This window comes from Balaenoptera physalus, assembly GCF_965194825.1.
Source record: "Balaenoptera physalus genome assembly, chromosome: 10".
Lineage (NCBI taxonomy): Eukaryota > Metazoa > Chordata > Mammalia > Artiodactyla > Balaenopteridae > Balaenoptera > Balaenoptera physalus.
The window spans coordinates 49282435-49300917 of NC_138889.1; the positions used below are offsets into that span (position 1 = coordinate 49282435).

General features: G+C 44.6%; 1 protein-coding gene across 3 annotated transcripts in view; it reads left to right on the top strand.

Annotated features, from left to right (window-relative positions):
• Positions 1 to 18483, top strand: part of ME3 (malic enzyme 3) — a 327764-nt gene that overhangs the window by 110267 nt on the left and 199014 nt on the right. The window contains exons 1-2 of one of the 3 annotated variants that reach the window (XM_082410150.1): positions 14710 to 14857; positions 15233 to 15430. The exons of 1 other annotated variant lie outside the window; for it this stretch is intronic. In XM_082410150.1, coding sequence (XP_082266276.1) covers positions 15248 to 15430 — 183 coding nt within the window. In that variant the 5' untranslated portion in view covers positions 14710 to 14857; positions 15233 to 15247. Of the gene's footprint in view, positions 1 to 14709; positions 14858 to 14888; positions 14908 to 15232; positions 15431 to 18483 lie in introns of those variants that run through there. One more of the 3 variants, XM_082410151.1, reaches the window with a different exon arrangement.

Sequence of the window (18483 nt, forward strand, 5' to 3'; positions counted from 1 at the left end):
CTGGAGTTAGGCCACTGACTGCTGAGTTAACTTTTCCCTCATTATTATAATTAGTGCCACAACCATGACAGTGACTCATGTGATTATGCAATTCATAATACTAAATTAAAATGACATTATTGATAGTTACGCAATAACTGCCCAAGCAAAAAGCACTGATTGAATAGATGGATTTTTTCTTAATAAATATTGTTTACTTGGGAGATGCACCTTTTCAAAAGGTGGCATTCATAGAAGGGAGAAAAGAGGTCTTTAGGGATCAAGATTTGGGAAATCACCCGCTTGAAGTGCAGACTGTGACCTTGAGTGGTGGGAGTTCAGAGAGGAAAGATGTACTGAGCAAAGCTTGGAGACTTAACAAACCAGGCCTTTCAAAATATCTGTGATTTAGAAAATGATGAGTAAAAAGTGTTCCAGGAGGAGGGAACTGCTTGAACAAAAGCAAGAAGGCCCTTCAAAGTGCAAGGTGAGAGAGAGAGCACTTCTAGAGCAATCCAGAGCCGTAATCCTCAGTCAGCCAGTAAGAGAGGCCAGCATCAATGCATCCCTGATATTCCTGCCTCAGAGGAGGAACTCCACAACATTTTCCAGTATACACTTTTCTGACGAATCTAAATTGCTAATTATTAATGCCAAAGCAAGTAAAAGAGTATATCTATTTCCTATTCTGCATCTTATGCCTATTTGTATGACAGCTACTATCAATACTTGGGGCTGTTAATAGTGTAAGCTATACCTACAACAAAACCAATAAAAAGAAACAAAAATAATATGCAGCTTGTTTATATATCATTTCTTTTTCTACATCACACACATTTGTTAACTTTTAAACACTCTGTCACCAAAGCACTGATGTGTATATTTGCTCCAAGAAATAAGCAAGCTGTACTCCCATTGTGATTGATAAACTGGGGTTAAATATATCCAGTGTTAAGATTTGGTTTTAGTCCTAAGCTTTTATAATATTCTAAAAACCAAGTAACTGTTTTAATCTTGTAAAGAGGACACCGTTTCTTATGATTTCTAAGCATAGAAAACATGCACTGCATTCCGTTGTGGCAACCAAGGATGTTGAGTCATTTTATGCTCATCTTTCCTGTTTTACTGATTTTGGCATTTGGGTGGTTTTGGCTTGTTGGGACTCGCCGCATACTGGCCCTAAGAGTCAGACAGGATCATGAGCAAATCTGCTTCAGGCTCCCCAAGGAACCAAGACTGTCTGGAAGAGGCTCTGCGGGACAGGATCCCAGGCACTGTCAGGGCGTCCAGGGCAGAGGCAGCCGGGAATTTTCATATGTCTGCGTGATGTTTCACTACTGACAAAAATGAGTCAAGATGATCCACGCTTGGCATGGGTTATTGCATGAAATTGCAGTGAGTCATATGCATAGGAAAGCTTATTCCAAGTCATTATTTCCTATACTGAATAATCCATTTTATTGCCCTGGTATCATGATCTAGTATTAATTAATGAAACCCGAGTTAGATAATAGCATCCACTTTCTTCCTAATGATTAATAAATTAAAACCCGCTAGGGTGACATCTCTATACAATAGAGACCCAGACAGGGTAGTTACAGAACTCTGGCTTTCTAGTTCAGGTGTGTCATCTAATTAGGGAGCATTCTTTGTTTTGGCTAAAATTGTCTATCAGAGTGATGGTATTTGGTCCATGAGCTACATGCTAGATGCCTGTGCTCCAGAGTTGCTTCATCTCTGAACTCTGTATTACCCTCTTCTCTTTTTTTTAATTGTTTTTTGTTTTTATTTATTTATTTATTTATTCATCTATTCATGGCTGCATTGGGTCTCTGTTTCTGTGCAAGGGCTCTCTCCCGTTACGGCAAGTGGGGGCCACTCCTCATCGCGGTGCGCGGGCCTCTCACCATCGTGGCCTCTCTTGTTGTGGAGCACAGGCTCCAGACGCGCAGGCCCAGCAACTGTGGCTCACGGGCCTAGTTGCTCCGCGGCATGTGGGATCCTCCCAGACCAGGGCTCGAACCCGCGTGCCCTGCATTGGCAGGCAGACTCTCAACCACTGCGCCACCAGGGAAGCCCTACCCTCTTCTCTTGTCAGTTCTTTCTCTTACTAAATTCTGTCTGCCCTCCAACCGCTTTCCCATCCTCAACCTCAACTATCACTTAAGGTAAAGACAAGGAGAATAGGTTGATTATACCAAAACTCAGAGAATAGTGGTAACTGGACAACTGATATTTCCAGTTAACTCAGGATTAAATGGGTTCTTGTGGGTTTTCACATTTTACTGAAATGAATTCAACCACCTTTTTTGTTTTTGCCTTAACATTTTTGAAAGTCATTAAACTGAACATGAATTCTAACTTTGCAGACCAGTAACTATTGAGGTAGAAGTAGGAGGATATTGGGCAGAATGTGATTGAGTCCAGGCTTACCATGTAATTTTTTCCTTACTGACTTTGATATTTTCTTATTTTGTTGGTGTTTCTCTTTCTCTAAGAAGTCCAGGACTGCAAAAATAACTAAATGAAAGCTTCTGAGTGTTGACCTTATAGCTGACTGAATACTAGAACTGTGGTCTCCACTGGCTTACCACAGAGCTCTGCCCTGTCCCAAAGTTCCTGTTAATGCAATCCCAGAACGCCAGTTTGCCAATGTGTGCATGATGCAAAACGATGAGTGAAACCTAACACATGAGTAACAAAGTCAACATCACAAAGATGGAAACAAACTGAAAACAGCTGAAATAAATAAAATTACAGTTAAAAGCCATGAAAGAACAGAGAGGTATTTAGGTTAGAAATTTTCTGTAATCTCAAAAAAACCAATTGTTCAAGTAGACAATTGCCTTTTTAGCTGTTCATTTGACCTTGAGGTTTCCCTTAATAACAACTCAGTCTCGCCAGCATGGTGGCAAAGCAAATTTCAAGTGATATGAGGCTGCATTATTAGAATTTTGATGGATGGGGTAGGTACTTTCCTGATCAGTCCGTATCTGGAGTTGGTGGTCAGGTAGGTGGGTAAGAAATCTGCTAATAAGAGAATTGCTTGTTCTCATTCTTCCTGCTTCAGTGATTGATGTTTAGTACAATGTTATAGCTTGGGTTTCCATGGATATTTGTCTCAAACAAATAGTCTCTTCTTAATATGATGGTTACTGAGAACGTATATTAGCACACCCCACCTCTAAATTTTACTTTTCTTATTTAAAAAAAACTCAGAGACCTTATAATAGAAAAGCATAAACTATTTTTTAATTAATTTTTATTGGAGTATAGTTGCTTAACAGTGCTGTGCTAGCCCCTCTTGTGCAGCAAAGTGAACCAGCCACATGTATACATATATCCACTCCCTTCCAGATTTCCCTCCCATCTAGGTCACCACAGAGCACTGAGTAGAGTTCCCTGTGCTATACAGTAGGTTCTCATTAGTCATCTATTTTATACATAGTAGCGTATATATTGTCAATCCCAATCTCCCAATTCATCCCACCTCCCCTTCCCCCCTTCGTAACCATAAATTTGTTCTCTACATCTGTGACTCTATTTCTGCTTTGCTAAAAAGTTCATCTTTACCATTTTTCTAGATTCCACATATAAGTGATATTTTACGATATTTGTTTTTCTGACTTAACTTCACTCTGTATGACAATCTTTAGGTCCATCCATGCCTCTGCAAATGGCACTGTTTTGTTCCTTTGTATAGCTGAGTAATATTCCATTGCATACATGTACCACATCTTTTTTATCCATTCCTCTGTCAATGGACATTTGAGTTAGAAAAGCATAAACTATTAACTAATATTAGTGTAACCACTTTATTGAATATGCTGATTTCAATGAAGTATAACAGGAAATGCCCATTTTATCCCTTCCCATCAGGACCTTTGGTTCTATTTGGTCAGGTCTCCTTTTCATGACCCTTGAGAAAGTCTCAGACAGATCTCAAAACTTCAAAGTTACCTTGAGGTAATGAAAGTTTAGTAAGGTACAATTTAAAATTTCAACCTCATGTTCACTTCAAAGATTCTTCTCCCAGCTTGGGCCTGTTTCACATGCAGGGGGAAATCTCTGGGGAAGAAAAAGGCATATATAGTCTATTCTTCCCTCCTCTTCCCCCTCACCTTCAAATTTCTGGTCTCTACCTGGTTAGAGGAGGAAAGGGGGACAAGGAATGTAGTGAGTTGAATTGTTACCTCAAAGATGATATGTCCATGTCCTGATCCCCAGATCCTGTGATTATGAACTTATTTGGAAAAGGGATCTTTGCAGATATAATTAAGTTAAGGATCTTAAGATGAGATTATCCTGGGTTATCCAAGTGGGTTCTAAATCCAATGACATGTCCTTATCAGAAACACAGAGAGAGAAGAGGATGAGGCAGTGTGACCATAAAGTCAGATAAGAGTGATGCAGCCACAAGCCAAGGAACACCTGGAGCCATCTGAAGCTGGAAGGGTCAGGGAATGGATTGCCCCCTTAGAACCTTTGGAGGGACCCCAGCTCTGCTGACACCTTGATTTCAGACTTCTGGCCTCCGGAATTGTGAGAGAATACATTCCTATTGTTTTAAGCCACCAAGTTTATAGTAATGTATTATGGCAGCCCTATGAAACTAATACAAGGAGCGAAAGCCTTTATATTAAGAGTGTATTCTTTGTAGTTCTGTCATGGTTGCTGAAGCCCTCTGTGTGGCAAGTGTCCCAAAGCTGGCTGTGTCATTAGACACAAGAACAAGTTTTCTTGGATGCCCTTACGGGAACCTGACTTAGGTGAAGAGCTCCCTGGCTGACCTCCCACGACTTTCTGCCCAGTTCCTGACCAGGGTGGTAAACCTTACAGCCTCTTACAGCTACAGTCCCCTCCCTTGGAACAGGCCACCCTCAGGGGTGTTATACCCTCAAATGACTCAGGCCCAGCTACTTTTTGTTGTATCTCTTCGGCCTTCAAGAATCTCCACTCATCCCGGTCAGTGTGAAGAGTGGAGATCACCCCACCGTGCAGCTGGTCTCTCTCCTCTCCCACCATCACTGACTGCTTTGGTCAGCCTCTGGCTACAGAATTTCCCACCTCCTGGGGCCACAGCTCAGGCTCTCTCATGAGCCACTGAGGCGGGCTGCTCAGTAAGCCTCTAGCCAGAGACTGAGATGCTAGACCGCCCTCTTAGAGCAGCACTCATCTCCAGGTGTGGTCCCCTGGGAGGCTTCTTTCTTTGTCTACCAACAACAAGAAAGGAGCCCTGGGCTCTCATCTTCTGCCAACGGGGGTGATAGCTGGAGGACCCATTTGGATCCTTAGAGCACTCCTGGAGGCCATGTCTAATGGTTCCTTGGTTTCTTTACAGAATGAGGGGTACCACCTATTGCCCTTAGGTTGGGGCTTTAGCTGAAATCCTGACATAATAAGAAAAATCCCATTCAATATCCTGTTGTACAATATATAGGAGAGTAAGCAAGATTTAAGAAATGTAAACATATTGTTCCAATTTGATATCTTCTCTACTAATTCTCATCTGTTATCAATCAATTATTATTCTATCCAGGATTTTCATTTTTTTGGCTTGGTTAGAGCTAGTTGGAACTTGTGATTAGATCAAACATCCCTGACTTAGAGTCTGTTAATTGCCATGAATTTTCTCTCTGTGATAGCTCCAGTGCTCGGCATGTGGATTATGTATGAATCCAGTCTCTCACTTTCTTCTTATAAAGGAGAAATTTTCTTTCTGAAACATGAGGCTTGATAAAAGCTGAAAAATAAGGCTGCTGAATGTCATCATTCTTTTTCATCATAAGGAATGGTCTTCTTCCTCAAAGGAGAAGGTTTTCTCCGTTTCATTAGAAATCCCTCTGCAGGGATGCTAAGTGTCTTCTCGCATCCAGAAAGCCCTTCGCAGAGAGCAAAGTTTCTATTCTTGGCACCATCACTGATTTATTATAAAACCTAGATGATCTCTAAGGTCCCTTCCAATGTGAGAATTATGTAATTTCATGTACTCTGTAATTACCAGGAGTTTTAGAAAGCTCCCAGCTCCACTTTGATAATTCTCCTGACTTGTAAAGAAATTCCAATTCCTCCCTTCATTTCTGTCACACATCTTGTTAAAGCAAATATTTTTAAGGACATGTGGCAGGGCATCTCGACTGGGTGAGAGCTTGGATTTGGAGGCTGTTCTGTTGAATTTACACAGCTCCTATTGGAGGTCAGTCCTCTGTATGCTCCAGACAGACAAACGTCTTAAATGTGACAGGATGCTCGGGACATTTAAATCACTGTCTGGGCACATTGCTGATTTGCATGTGGCCTTGGAGTCTCATGAAGAAAAACTTGAGCCTAATTACAGCTGATTGATATACGTGTGTATTAAACCCGGTGGACCTACCGAAGCTTGAATATAGATAGGGAAAATGCCTTTCCTCCAGAAAAACTTAAACAGTTTCCAGGATAGGCTGGCCAGGAGGAAGCAGAGGTTCAGAGTACATATGAGGCTGTCCTGGAATCCGCTTTGCCCCATCTCCCCCCAGGACCATCTGTGCGCCCTGAGAAGGGGAGAGATGTAATGACCAAATCTGTCGAGGTCCAGGGATCTGCACTCTTCCAAGGGAGTGGTAAATCTGAAAGAATCGTGTTGAGAGGTGTCCTAGACCTTCATCTCAACCTTCCCCTGCCACCACCGAGAGAGCTAGACTCTAGAAGACTCTCCAGCAGAAGAGAAAACGTGGGGAACCACAGAAATGCAGAGACAGGTAGAAATAACAGAGTTTCAAGCAGTACCAGCCAAGAAAGCAGCTTCAGAAGTTACAGTGGTCAGTGTCACTCGCCAGGGATCTGAGCAGAGTTGCAGCAGTGCTGGGGACTGGAACAGATGGCCACAGCCCAGTGAGCAGAAGGGAAGCAGCAGAGCCACGGGTGTAATTCAGATTATAAAACCTGCCTCTCTGCTGGGCAGAATCCTAGATATGCACAAAGTTGGAGTGAGCTGAGGCCTTGGCATTTGATAGGTGGAGGGACGTAGATCTAGCAAACTAAAGGCTAGTGGTGCAAGTGACCTTACCTGCAACGTGAGATGGGGGAGCCCAGGAGACATTCAACATCCATTTAAATGGTATCTAAAAGCTTTATACTGTGTGTGTGTGTGTGTGTGTGTGTATTTTCTAGGATAATTAAACTACAGCTAAAACTCACTGAACATTCAGCCTCTACTCTGGGTATTACCCACCTTGGAGATATACCAATATTTCACATTGATTCTTTGAAAGCTGGATCTTTGAAAATTTAGTCAAGTGCAATTTAACCAATGTTTATTTAGCAATGATGATATACCCAGAATTGTTCTGTGGGAATACAGAGGAAGCATTGAAATAGCAATAATTGCTATTTATTGCAGATTTACTGTGTACCAGGTATTTAATCCTCACAACCATTTTATGAGTTAAATACTGTTACTATCATCCTCATTTTATAGATAAGAAAATTGAGGTTCAGAAAGATCTAGTAAATCTCCCAAGATCACACAGCTAGTGAGTATCCAAACCCAGATGTATCTGCCTCCAAAGAGAAAGCTCTCAGCTACTATACAAAGAAGTTGAAATTTATATTGGCAAAAATCTGAGACAACAGCCTGAAACGGTGACCATGGTTTCTATCCCTTATTTTACTGTGCAAATTAAAGTGTTAAATAACATGTTGATGGAGCTCAAATCTCAAAACCTGCTTTGAAACAGCAGGGTCAAGCCTGCAAAAACATAAAACGAAGTGGAGCTAATTCCAATGCCTGAAAAGCAAAAAGGTGTCTCTCCCGTCCATATCACTTGGATGCTGCTGGATCAGTCTCCACTGTACCCTTTGTAAGCCAGTCTTTTAGATTTGAAACCAAGCCCCAAATTCAAGCTGAGGAGAACTAAATCCGCCTGCTCTGAGAAGCACGCATTTTCCTGATAATGAGTGGCTTGCGGGGAATAATTGGTATGACCTGGAGGGAGAAACACTGACCTTTTGGTCAGAATCCACATTTGGTTTCACAGCCCAGTGAATGCTTGCTCTGTGGGCTGCCTGATGACACAGATAACATCCAGTGCAATAATAAACCATACAAGTTGAAGCTCTAACCTGTGAATCCACAAAGGAAACAAATTACATCTCTTCGGGGAAAGGCTCAGTGAATTCGGCAGGGGTATTTAAGGCTGAATAAGAGCTGAGGGGAGGGGTCGAGTGGTTAAATCTTGTGAGAAGGGAAAACAAAAGCCAACTGAAGCGATAAGAGCTGAAGAGAACTTTATCACTGTTCACTAGGAATTGACTACGCTTGTCAATCTCACTAATTATATACATAAAGAAAACATACTTGAAAAACACTGAGAGCAAAAATAAGCCAAACTCTAGTGAGATCCTTAAGATTCCTCCAGAAAGCTGACGATTTTTGTCCCACTGAGAAATAAGACTGTCAACAGGGAAAACCATTCCCCCCCTCCCCCATTATGGAAGTATGTCCGGACTGTTGCAAAGTCAACGAGGAAGCAGGAGGCTATGCTCATTACAGTTTAACAAGCTCAGAGCCGAAGATGGGAAGGAGCTGAGCTGGTGAATCGGGGGTCAGCGGGTGCAGGGGATGCTGAATGGGCCAGATGGGCGAATCACACCGCGGACAAAGAGCCCACCCCTCACCCCGCTGAGCCACCGCCCTGACCTCCGAACAAACACCCAGGGCACAAATTTGTTCCCCTTTATCAGCTGCTTAGCCTAGCAGCTGCTGCCATGAATTTCTGTTTCCGCATCTTGCCTTTTTCAAACAGTTGCCTTTTGGTCTAACTTTTTTTTTTTTTTTTAACATCTTTATTGGAGTATAATTGCTTTACAATGGTGTGTTAGTTTCTGCTTTATAGCAAAGTGAATCAGCTATACATATACATATATTCCCATATCTCCTCCCTCTTGCATCTTTGTCTAACTTTTGTGTGAGGTCGACGGGCTGGGAGCAGAAGGGAAGGATGGCCTGCTGGCTGTCAGAGAACTGAGTGATTGAATAGAGTGTTTCAGGAGGGGCAGAAAATAGATTTTTAAAAGCAACCTCTGGGAAACCCAGAGACCTAGAGAATACACAAGAAGTGCTGGTTATTCGTTCTCTCCCTGGTCACCCTGATCAAGAGCATTTTCCTCTTGGCATTCTTGCTGCGGGACGGAAGCGGGGGCATGTATGAAATGGATTATAAATTGTTTGTGCCTAAACCAGCCATGAAAATAAAGGCTGGCCTGTAGGTCAGTCCAGGAAGGGAAGTGAGCCTGTTCAGGATTAGTGCAGAACTAGATGAGAATCACGCAAGGAGTCTGATGAGAAAAAAATGCAGTATGTTATATCCTTCTATCTGGAAGCAATTATGTTTGGTACAACAATTGCTTGAACAGAAGGCTGAATGAGTTTATAAATAATGATTTCAGAGAGTTTTGTGATAACAGTATGCAGCCGTAACTGGATCTGGCAGCCACCTCTATTAGAAATGTGGTTAGTTCAAAGATATTCTTCTCTTGTTAAAGTTAGCTATCACAAAATTATGGCACTGCAACAGAGGAATAGAGAAATAGAATGCAATGCAATAGAAAAATAAGAAATGCAATAGAAAAATTATTTTTCTAATGCAATGCAATAGAAAAAGAAGAAACATGTTTTCTTCTGCTACCCAACAAAATTACTCTTTCATTTCTCCTTGTGACTTTTTCAGAATGTCAGAGGACTGTTTATTCCCACTTAAGGGACTGGGGGAGGGTGGCAGGGAGGTGGAGAGAGGGATAAGAAGAGAAGGAGAATCCGTTACCCTGGAAACAGCTCCAAAGGAGGGAGTCAGAGGGATCAGATGCAGAGGCTCTGTGGTCCCTCTATGCCACGTTGTCCTTCCCTATTCAGGTGTATCAAATTCAGTTCCATGGACATTTAGTGTACCCACCCTTGTGCTAGTTGTCATGTAGGATGCAACCGTGAGAGTCATGATGAGGATAATGATTGGAGATCAGATGATCACTATCCATTTAGTGTTTGCCCACCAGGCCAGGCTAAGCATTTCCCAAATGTAAGCCCTTCGTGTCCCGGTCACCACCATGGCCTCTGGAACCTGGGTTTAAATCCTGGCCCACTTCAGTGAGTTATTTGACCTCTCCAGGTCTTATGTCCTCATCTGTAAAATGGAGATAATAATTGTACCAGTCAAGAAAACTCTAGTAGGTGTAGCTCAACAGAAAGAATTTAATAGAAAGAACTGGTTTCACAGGTGTTAGAGGGCTGAATGAGAAGGAAGGGCAACCACAGAGAGTAACCGTAGGAAGCAGCTCCCATTTCTAAGGCTGGAGAAAAGGGAAGAGGCTGGGACCATCAGAAGCTGGACCCATGGAGGAAGTGACCCACTGCTAAGTTTTCAGCAGCCTGGTGAGGCTGGTTCTAGAGCGTGGAAGAGGCTGGGACCAATGGTTGATGGTGGGTGAAAGGCTGTGGCTGGAGGGGATACTGAAAGGAAATAATGGCAAGCAAACAGAAAGGAGGACATCTCCCCTCTCCAGCCTCAGTCTCCCCCTACTGCCCCCTATTGACAGGAATTAATAGAAAACCCGCTGCTCCCAAAGAACTGGTTTGCAGAGTACCAGCTCCAGCCATAAACCAGAGTGTAGAAAGGTAGATCTGGAGCCGACGTAGATAGCTCACTAACCAGCTCAGTATTTCATAGAAACACAAAAAGAGTATTACTCATATTATTAACTATTAACTATTAAGTGAGTTAATATTTATAAACTCCTAGAACCGTGCCTGGCATGTGGTAAGTGCATTACAATGAGCTTTAAAAAAAACAGATGACTACATTGCTCCACCAAAAACCAATGTGGGAAATAATATTAGAATACTAATTTCTAATCCAGGAAAATGATACGGTTTAAAGAGGTCACATAAAATGCCCAAGGTCACACAAGCTGGTCACTGGTGAAGTCAGGACTATCTGAAGGAAAAGCTGTTGCTTTTACTTCTGGGAGCCTCCTTTGAGGCTCAGAGAAAAAGGGCACATAAATAAATCACTTCCCAGGGAGACGGACTATAAAAGTGCAAGAGGAGAGGCACAGATAAAGTTAGGGGAGCACGTGGGAGAAAGGCGAGCTGCTGCAGGTTGAGGAATCTGAGAAGACTTGCTGGAGGATGTGGTGTTTGAGTGAAGCTGAAGGGCAGGGCTTCAACTGGCAGGTGTTGGGAGCAGAAGAAACTGCTTGAGCAAAGACCCAGAACACAGGGCATGTATGCGGAGTGGCGAGTATGAGGACAAGGGGGAAATAAATGTTCTTCACCATCCTCTTTCGGTGTAAACAACAGAGTTGAAGTGTCTCCAAATATTCCTAGCAGCAATGTGAATTAAAGAGTTCACCACATTCATAACATGTTGCGTAGAATATTATACGTGTGTGAAGCAATGGGATTAGCTGAAAAATAATTATTTTAATGCACCTCCATTTTTAAAAACACATAGGGAGGCTCATTAAAATCTGCTTACAAGAGACAAGTGGTCTTGTTTCAAGGCAGTCAACTGAACTAAAACCCTAATTTGAAGCTGCTTTCCTGCCCTTTTACCAACGTACCAAATTTGGTTTCAACAAGTCCACTTTTTAGAAGGGTATGCACAAATTTGATTCATACCTGTTTTATTTAGTGCAACAAACTGAGGGCATTCTTGGTGCCAGGTACTGTCCCAGGTCCTGGAGATGCAAAGAATTGTAGATGGTGGTTCAGGTCCTCAAGGAACCCAATCTAGTAGTGCAACAGATACATGTGCAAATCTCTGCAATCACAATGAAAGAGCAAAGGTACTAAATGCAAGGGGAATATGGGAACTCTGACCAGGGAGGACGGGAATGGGATTCCTTTCCTGCCACCCCGGGAAGCAGCACTACAACCATAGCAGAAGTCAGAAAATGGGATGTGAAGGCAGAGAGACCAAGACAAATTACGGAGACTCATCAGTTCTATCTAGTGCTGGACCAGACCACAGGGCTGGCTTGCTAAGGAAGTCAGAGTAGTATGGAGCTGAAGAAGTTCTGCAATATTTCCGTGGCTCTGAACCTGGCCTCTGTAATCCTATGTTGAGGTCTAAAAGGAAGGAATGTGCCAGGAAACCAGGGATGGAAACCACACCTGCCAATAATAATAGTTAACAGTTTCTGAGCATCCACTCCACGCCAAGCACTTTCATATAAAATGAGTATTATATCCAGACTGGTAGTTACTAGTCCCCAGGAATCATTCTCCCCTTCCTCCTTTTAGTAGTAGACTCCCCTATTGAGCTTTAGCAGAGGGTATATATGCCTTTCCTGCTGGAGAAAATACTTCCAGGCTTCCTTGTAGCTGCTGTGACTGTGTGACAGGTTTCACCAGCAGAACGTGAGTAGGTGTAATGTGTGCCACTTCTGCATCATTTCCCTAAAGGAGTGCCCTCCACTTCCTCTTCTCCCTTTCCACTGGCTGGGATGCTCTTGTGGTGGTATTCGTGCTTCCATGGAGAGAAGCCCAACACCCTGGAGAAAGAACCTGGGTCTGTAGAACACAGCAGCCCTCTCCTCTTGTCACTGCCTTCTGCTGCTCCAGCTGGTGAACCTGCCTTCAGCACCTTTCCTTAACTTGGCCAAAGATCAAACACATGCGAAAGAAAAACAATATTGTTAGATTTACATCTGGGTTAAGAGAATATAGGCCACAGGTGAGAGAATCTTAGATGTAAGCTGTATGCGCTCTAGTGAATAGATTGTATAAAAATTATATTGGCTTATTTGGGAACCTTTGATTACATCCTGGTTTCTAGTTAAGTTTCAAATGACTGAGGTTACCTATTAAATGTGCTCCAGGTGAGACAACGGTCATTGTATCGAGGAAGGGCAGACTATTCAAAAGTTCTGGACGATTTGTTATGTGTCAGGTACCAAAGATGGAAGCACACACATACATACACACAGGCACACACACACACACACACACACACACACACACACACACACACACACACACACAGTCTACCCTCAAGATGTTTGTCGACTGGTGGGAAGTTTGGCAGATATAGAAACAGCGTTGAGAGGAAAAGTATCAGTTAATACTCTTGGTTGTAAGCAACCAAAAATCTGACTCAAACTGGTTTAAGAAAAAAAAGGATCGTTTGTGTGTTTATGTAAGTGTACAGTCCAAGAGTAAACCAGACTTCAGGCATTTAAACCCTACTGAACTGGAATCTTTGTGGCAGGGGCCTGGAAATCTGTATCTTGGTCCTCATCCCATCCCCCCACCAGGTAATTTCAATTCTGTTTTGGAAAGTAACGTTTTATATAGATAATTGAGCAGCGCATTGAAGATTGGACTGGAAAGGGGAGAGAGTGAAGGAGGAGATGATTGTTTCTGAGGGAGAGGAGAGAATCCTGAATCCAGGCAGGGGCAGCCCCTAGTGCCACAATACCTGCTTTGTACCTAGAACAAAGCCAGAGTGCACATTCTGAAGGCTGCTTGCACGGGAGGTTTGAAGGGGAATGAGTAGAGGACCATGTCATTTGTCCAGCAATCTGAGGGTTCACAATCCTTATGAAAGCGGCTGTCACTTCCGTTCCTTCACCCAACTACTATTTATTGTGCAACTATGCACGAGGCACTGAGCTAGATGTGAGGATACAGGTTTATAGGCAAAGAGCCTTTCCTCATGAAGCTTACATTCTAGGGGAAGACAGACAATAAACAATTAGAAAAACGAGCTAACTACTGGCTGTGTTAAGTTTTAAGAATGGAAAAAAAATCCTTCACTACTTAGTCCCTAGTGGAGGCTGATGTTGGATGGAGTGGAGGAAAGGCCTTCGAGTTGACAACTTAGTGGAGACTTGAGAGCATGAGCATTCCAAACAGAGGCCATAGCGAGTGCAAAGGCCCTGAGGTGAGAGGAAATTGGATGGGGTGGAAACACAGGAAGGAGCAAGTGTGGCCAGAGCTCAGTGAGAGGGAGACTGGAGTGGGACGAGCCTGAAGAAGTTGGCAGCAGCCAGGCTACAGGATAACCTGTGGGCACCAAAAAGAGTCTGGATTTTATTCCACACACAATGAAAGGTTCGTGTTAAAAGGAATTTCCTGGCTACTGTGTGGAAAAAGGGTAAAATTAAAATTAAATTCAGGGCTAGATGGACTCCAAGGTTCTTACCTGGTCCCAACAATTCATGTCAGGCTCCGTGGGGTCCCCAGGAGCCTGCTTAGTAACTGGGGACCCTATATCAGCGATGTCTGATAGAACTTTCTGCAAAGATGGAAATGTTCCATATTTGCGCTATCCAGTCCCAAAGCTACTATGTGCAAGTGGCTCTTGAGCACGTGATATGTGGCTAGTGTGACTGAGGAACTAGAGTTTAAATATTATTCCATTCAAAGTAATTTGTTTAAAGGTATGGAGCCACGTGTGGCTAATGGCTGTTGCACTCGATAGCACAACGCAACACAACACAGCGCTGGGTGCCTGAGGGTTTCTACCCGTTATCCAGAAGCCAGGGCCTTTTCCAAATGGTGGGACTGTAAGAGGGTACCTTGATCCCTAAATGCTAAGCCCCCTCGGTGCGTACGGCTTGTCAAGACGGACAGGCTCAGGGAGTATTCTACGCTTCATTTTGTCACCGGGGAGGCAAATGCACACGGCTGTGAGGCGCTCCTCGCGCGCCCTCAGGGGAGGCCCCGCACTGAGAACAAGGTTTCGGGACCGCTCTTTCCAGAACGCACCAGCCTCGCGCTCTCGCGGCCGCCGGCGCGGTCCAGCCATTGGCAGGAGAGGTATAACGGCCCCGCTGCGTCTCGCCCCGCCTGCCCCGCAGCCCGGCCGCGTAGACATCAGCTCCAGGCGCAGCACAGGTGGGCTGGGGAAGCAGGGGACCTAGGCGAGCCACCGAGCGGGGCTGGAGGTTCGGGGACCCCTCGGCGCGCAGTCACCTCTTCTCCTCTTCGGGGATGGGGGCGTGGGTGGCGCGGGCTGTGGCCCGCACCGGACCGCTTCCTGAGGTTGCTTTCGCTTTGCCGGGGGCTTGGCGAGGCCTGTGCACCGCAAGCGAGAAGAGAGAGCCGCGCAGGTGGCCGCGCGGGAGGGGCGGGGGGCTGGCGCCTTAAACCCTGCGGGATCCCTGCCCTCTCCCGGAGCGCGCGTCCCTGGCACTGGCTCGGTGCCCCGCGGCGCGCGTGGGTCCTGGCTGGCCGGAAGGCGCCCCTGACCTTGGTGTCTCCCCGTGCCAGGTCTGCGCAAGGGCCATGGGCGCCGCGCTGGGCACGGGCGCGCGGCTGGCTCTCCTACCCGGCCGGGCCTGCAGCGCTGTCCGGCACTGGGAGCCCCCCGCGCCCGCCCGAGGCTGCCACTCCAAGGCCGGCCCGGCGCGCCCGGTGCCCCTGAAGAAGCGCGGATACGATGTCACCAGGAACCCGCATCTCAACAAGGTAAAAGTCCGGGAGGGTAGGATGGCCCAAAGCCACTATTCTGCGGCCCGCGGGATGGGCGCCCCGCCCCCTGGGCCCGGGGAGGATCCTTCCAGAGGCCCTTCCAGCGGCTTTACATTTTTGCCTTGGGGAGGCTTGGTGTAACTCGGTTTGGCTTTTTTACCACACCTCTTCTGCGTGGAAAGAGGTAATCAGTACTGCAGGAAGCCTAATTTCTTTCGTAAGAACAAATATAGGCTGGGTTAAGGTCCTCATGGCCAGTCTGACTTGAGGTCAGATCTCCCCTTGATGCTTGCTGATTCTGTTGATCTTGGGCAGTTCATTTAACCTCTGTCAGTCCAAGTTAACCTGTCTGTAAAAGCGAAACAGTTGTCTCGGGAGTGTTGTGAGATTTAAAGAGAAAATGGAGGTAGCGTTCTTAGCACAGTACCTGACATCCAGTCGAACAAATGTCAGCTAAGGTTATAATTATTCTGAGGAAAAGATTTTTAATTTGAGCAGGGGCAAGAAAGTCTAGAATTATGGAACGTTTAGACCTTGAAAGGGCATCACAGATCCTAATTCAAACCTTTCCTTTTACAAATGAGAAAACAAGACAAAGGGAACTTGCCCAAGGTCACCAGCTAGTTAGTTCTAGCTCTGCCACTGGAATCCGGGTCTGGACCTCTGGTGCTTGGGTCAAGTTCAGCCCACTGCTAACACAGTGCTTAGGCGCGCATACACTTGTTTCTGGGAGTAGAGTTTAGTATCATTGGTGTTAAAACCAAGAGACCTGGATTTGAGGCCTGTCTCTCAACACCTCCTTGAGTTAACTTGGGCATCTCCTTTAATTTCTCTGAGGTTCAACTTTCTCCTGTTTAAAGTGGATATTATGACAGACCCACCATTCCTACCACATTCTGTTATTGTGACAATCAAATGAATTACTGAACTTGAAATCAAATTTTAAACTATATAAAGTGCTTGGTAAATAAGTAATTACTACAAAATAAAAGTTTGAATAATTTCTTGGAGTCAGGATTGTGAAATTCAAGTGAGGAAATACTTGTGGAAAAGGTGTTTTTGAGAAATAGGAACAATTATATAGATACTAGGTATTGTGATTATTTCCTGCAGAATTAACAGAAGCTAAGAAAGAAAATTTTCTCTCAATCTCCATCTATCACACTACAGTCCCTGCTTCACCCCAGAGAAACCCTAAATCCTTTGTATATTACTACTTTGGGATAGGTAAGGTGTTTTATGAATTTAAATTTACTTTGGTAGCAAGTGTTAGAAAACTCAGCTCAAACGGGCTTAGCAAATAAGAGATTTCTTTAGCTAAATATCTAGAGGAAGGAAGGGTTTGACCCAGCAGTCCAGATGGCATCCCTAAGGATGCAGGTTCTCTCTGGCTCCCTGCTCTGCTTTTGCAAGATCAGCTGCATCCTCAGTCTCCATCCAGTAGAGCCTCTCACCCGGATTCTGCCACAGTCCCCCATCTCCTTTTTTCATACCACACCATCCAGGGATAGAAAGACATTTTCTTCTGGTAGCTCCTGTGGAAGAGAAAGGACACTTTCTCTGGAGCCTCAGAAAAAGAGTCTTTCTGTCTCATGGACTCTGATTGGATTTCCTTCCATCCCCAAACCGGTCACCATAACTTAAGTAAGTCAGGGCTCACCCCTGGATTTAAAGAGAGAGTTTAGGTTAGAGGCACCCATACCAACTGGCTTAGAATAAAGGGGATATGGCTCCCCACCCCGCCCCCCAGTAAATCTGTGTATTGTCATCAGAGGGAGGAGGGATAGATGCTGGAAAGCAAAATAATAAATTCCCACTACTGACTGTGATGGTTTGAACAATCATTGCTTTAGAAATACTGGCATATTACAGTTAGCACTTAATGCTTTATGAATAGTTAAAAAAAAATAAAAGAAGGACTTGAATGTCTCTTTTTTTTTTTTTTTAGCCCTAAGTTTATGGTTCCCTAAAAGCACTCTTGCCCCTTGCCCTTGTTCTTGATGTAATTTTTTTCCTCCTAAATAATATAAATGGGACATTATCCATAAATCTAGGGGCCTGACCTTTTCATGATGTTAAAGATTTTTTTGTATATCCCTGAAGTCAGCTGATGCTGGTCTGGGGTGAGCAGGGTATCTGGAGTGATGCTGAGAGAGGCTGTTGGCCTCCCGCATTCGCCCTTGGGGAGGGAGGGGAGACAATGGAGGGAGCAGCACTGCCTAGGAGCCGCCCCTCACTCCCCACTGGGGTGCCACCCTCTCGCTGTCCTGCTGACCTCCAGCGCTCAGAGAGTCTCCAGGGAAGGCTTGGCGCTTGGCACTTTCCATCAGCCAGATGGGGAGACTTGCTGAGTTAAACAGAACAACTGAGGTTATCACTGAGAAAACAAGAGAAGGGCAGCTTTGAAAGGGACCAGTACTTAGTGGGTGGGTCTGTGGGTGGATTTTTTTCTGCTAGACTCTGAGCTCCTCCAGGGCAGGGACCGAGTTTCTTGCATTTGTGGCTGGCACTGGGTAGTTCCTGAAGGGTGTAACAAGGGCATGAACATGAAAGCTGACATTACATTCTTTGAGCATGTTCTCTGGGTTTGCCTCCCGCTTTTGACAGATCAGGAGAGGCATTTAAGTTGAAGCTTGAGGGCAGAGGGTCATCAGGAGATGGAATTCTCTGAGAGAAGAAGAGCTACTGAACAGGCCAACCATCACTGCTGGTGTGCAGCCAGGGTCTGGTCCCTGCTCTGCCATAATCTCGCCGTGCGATCTGTGCTGAATCTCATTAGCCTCTCTGCCCATGTCACACCACTGCTATGAGGATCACAGGGGTGAAATCATTTTGAAAACTGTACGGCACTAAATATTAGATGATCGTGTTGACAAGTTCCAGAATCAGGGTTGGAAGCTCCCTTAGATATGACCTAGTCTGGAATTGTTGGACGTGAAATTAGCTTGGGTCTAACCAGCATTTTTATGTTAAAGAAATGGGTTAGAATAGAATGAAAAAATAGTAAATGTATTAAACTTAATAAAGATAAGTATTATACCAAGTCACCA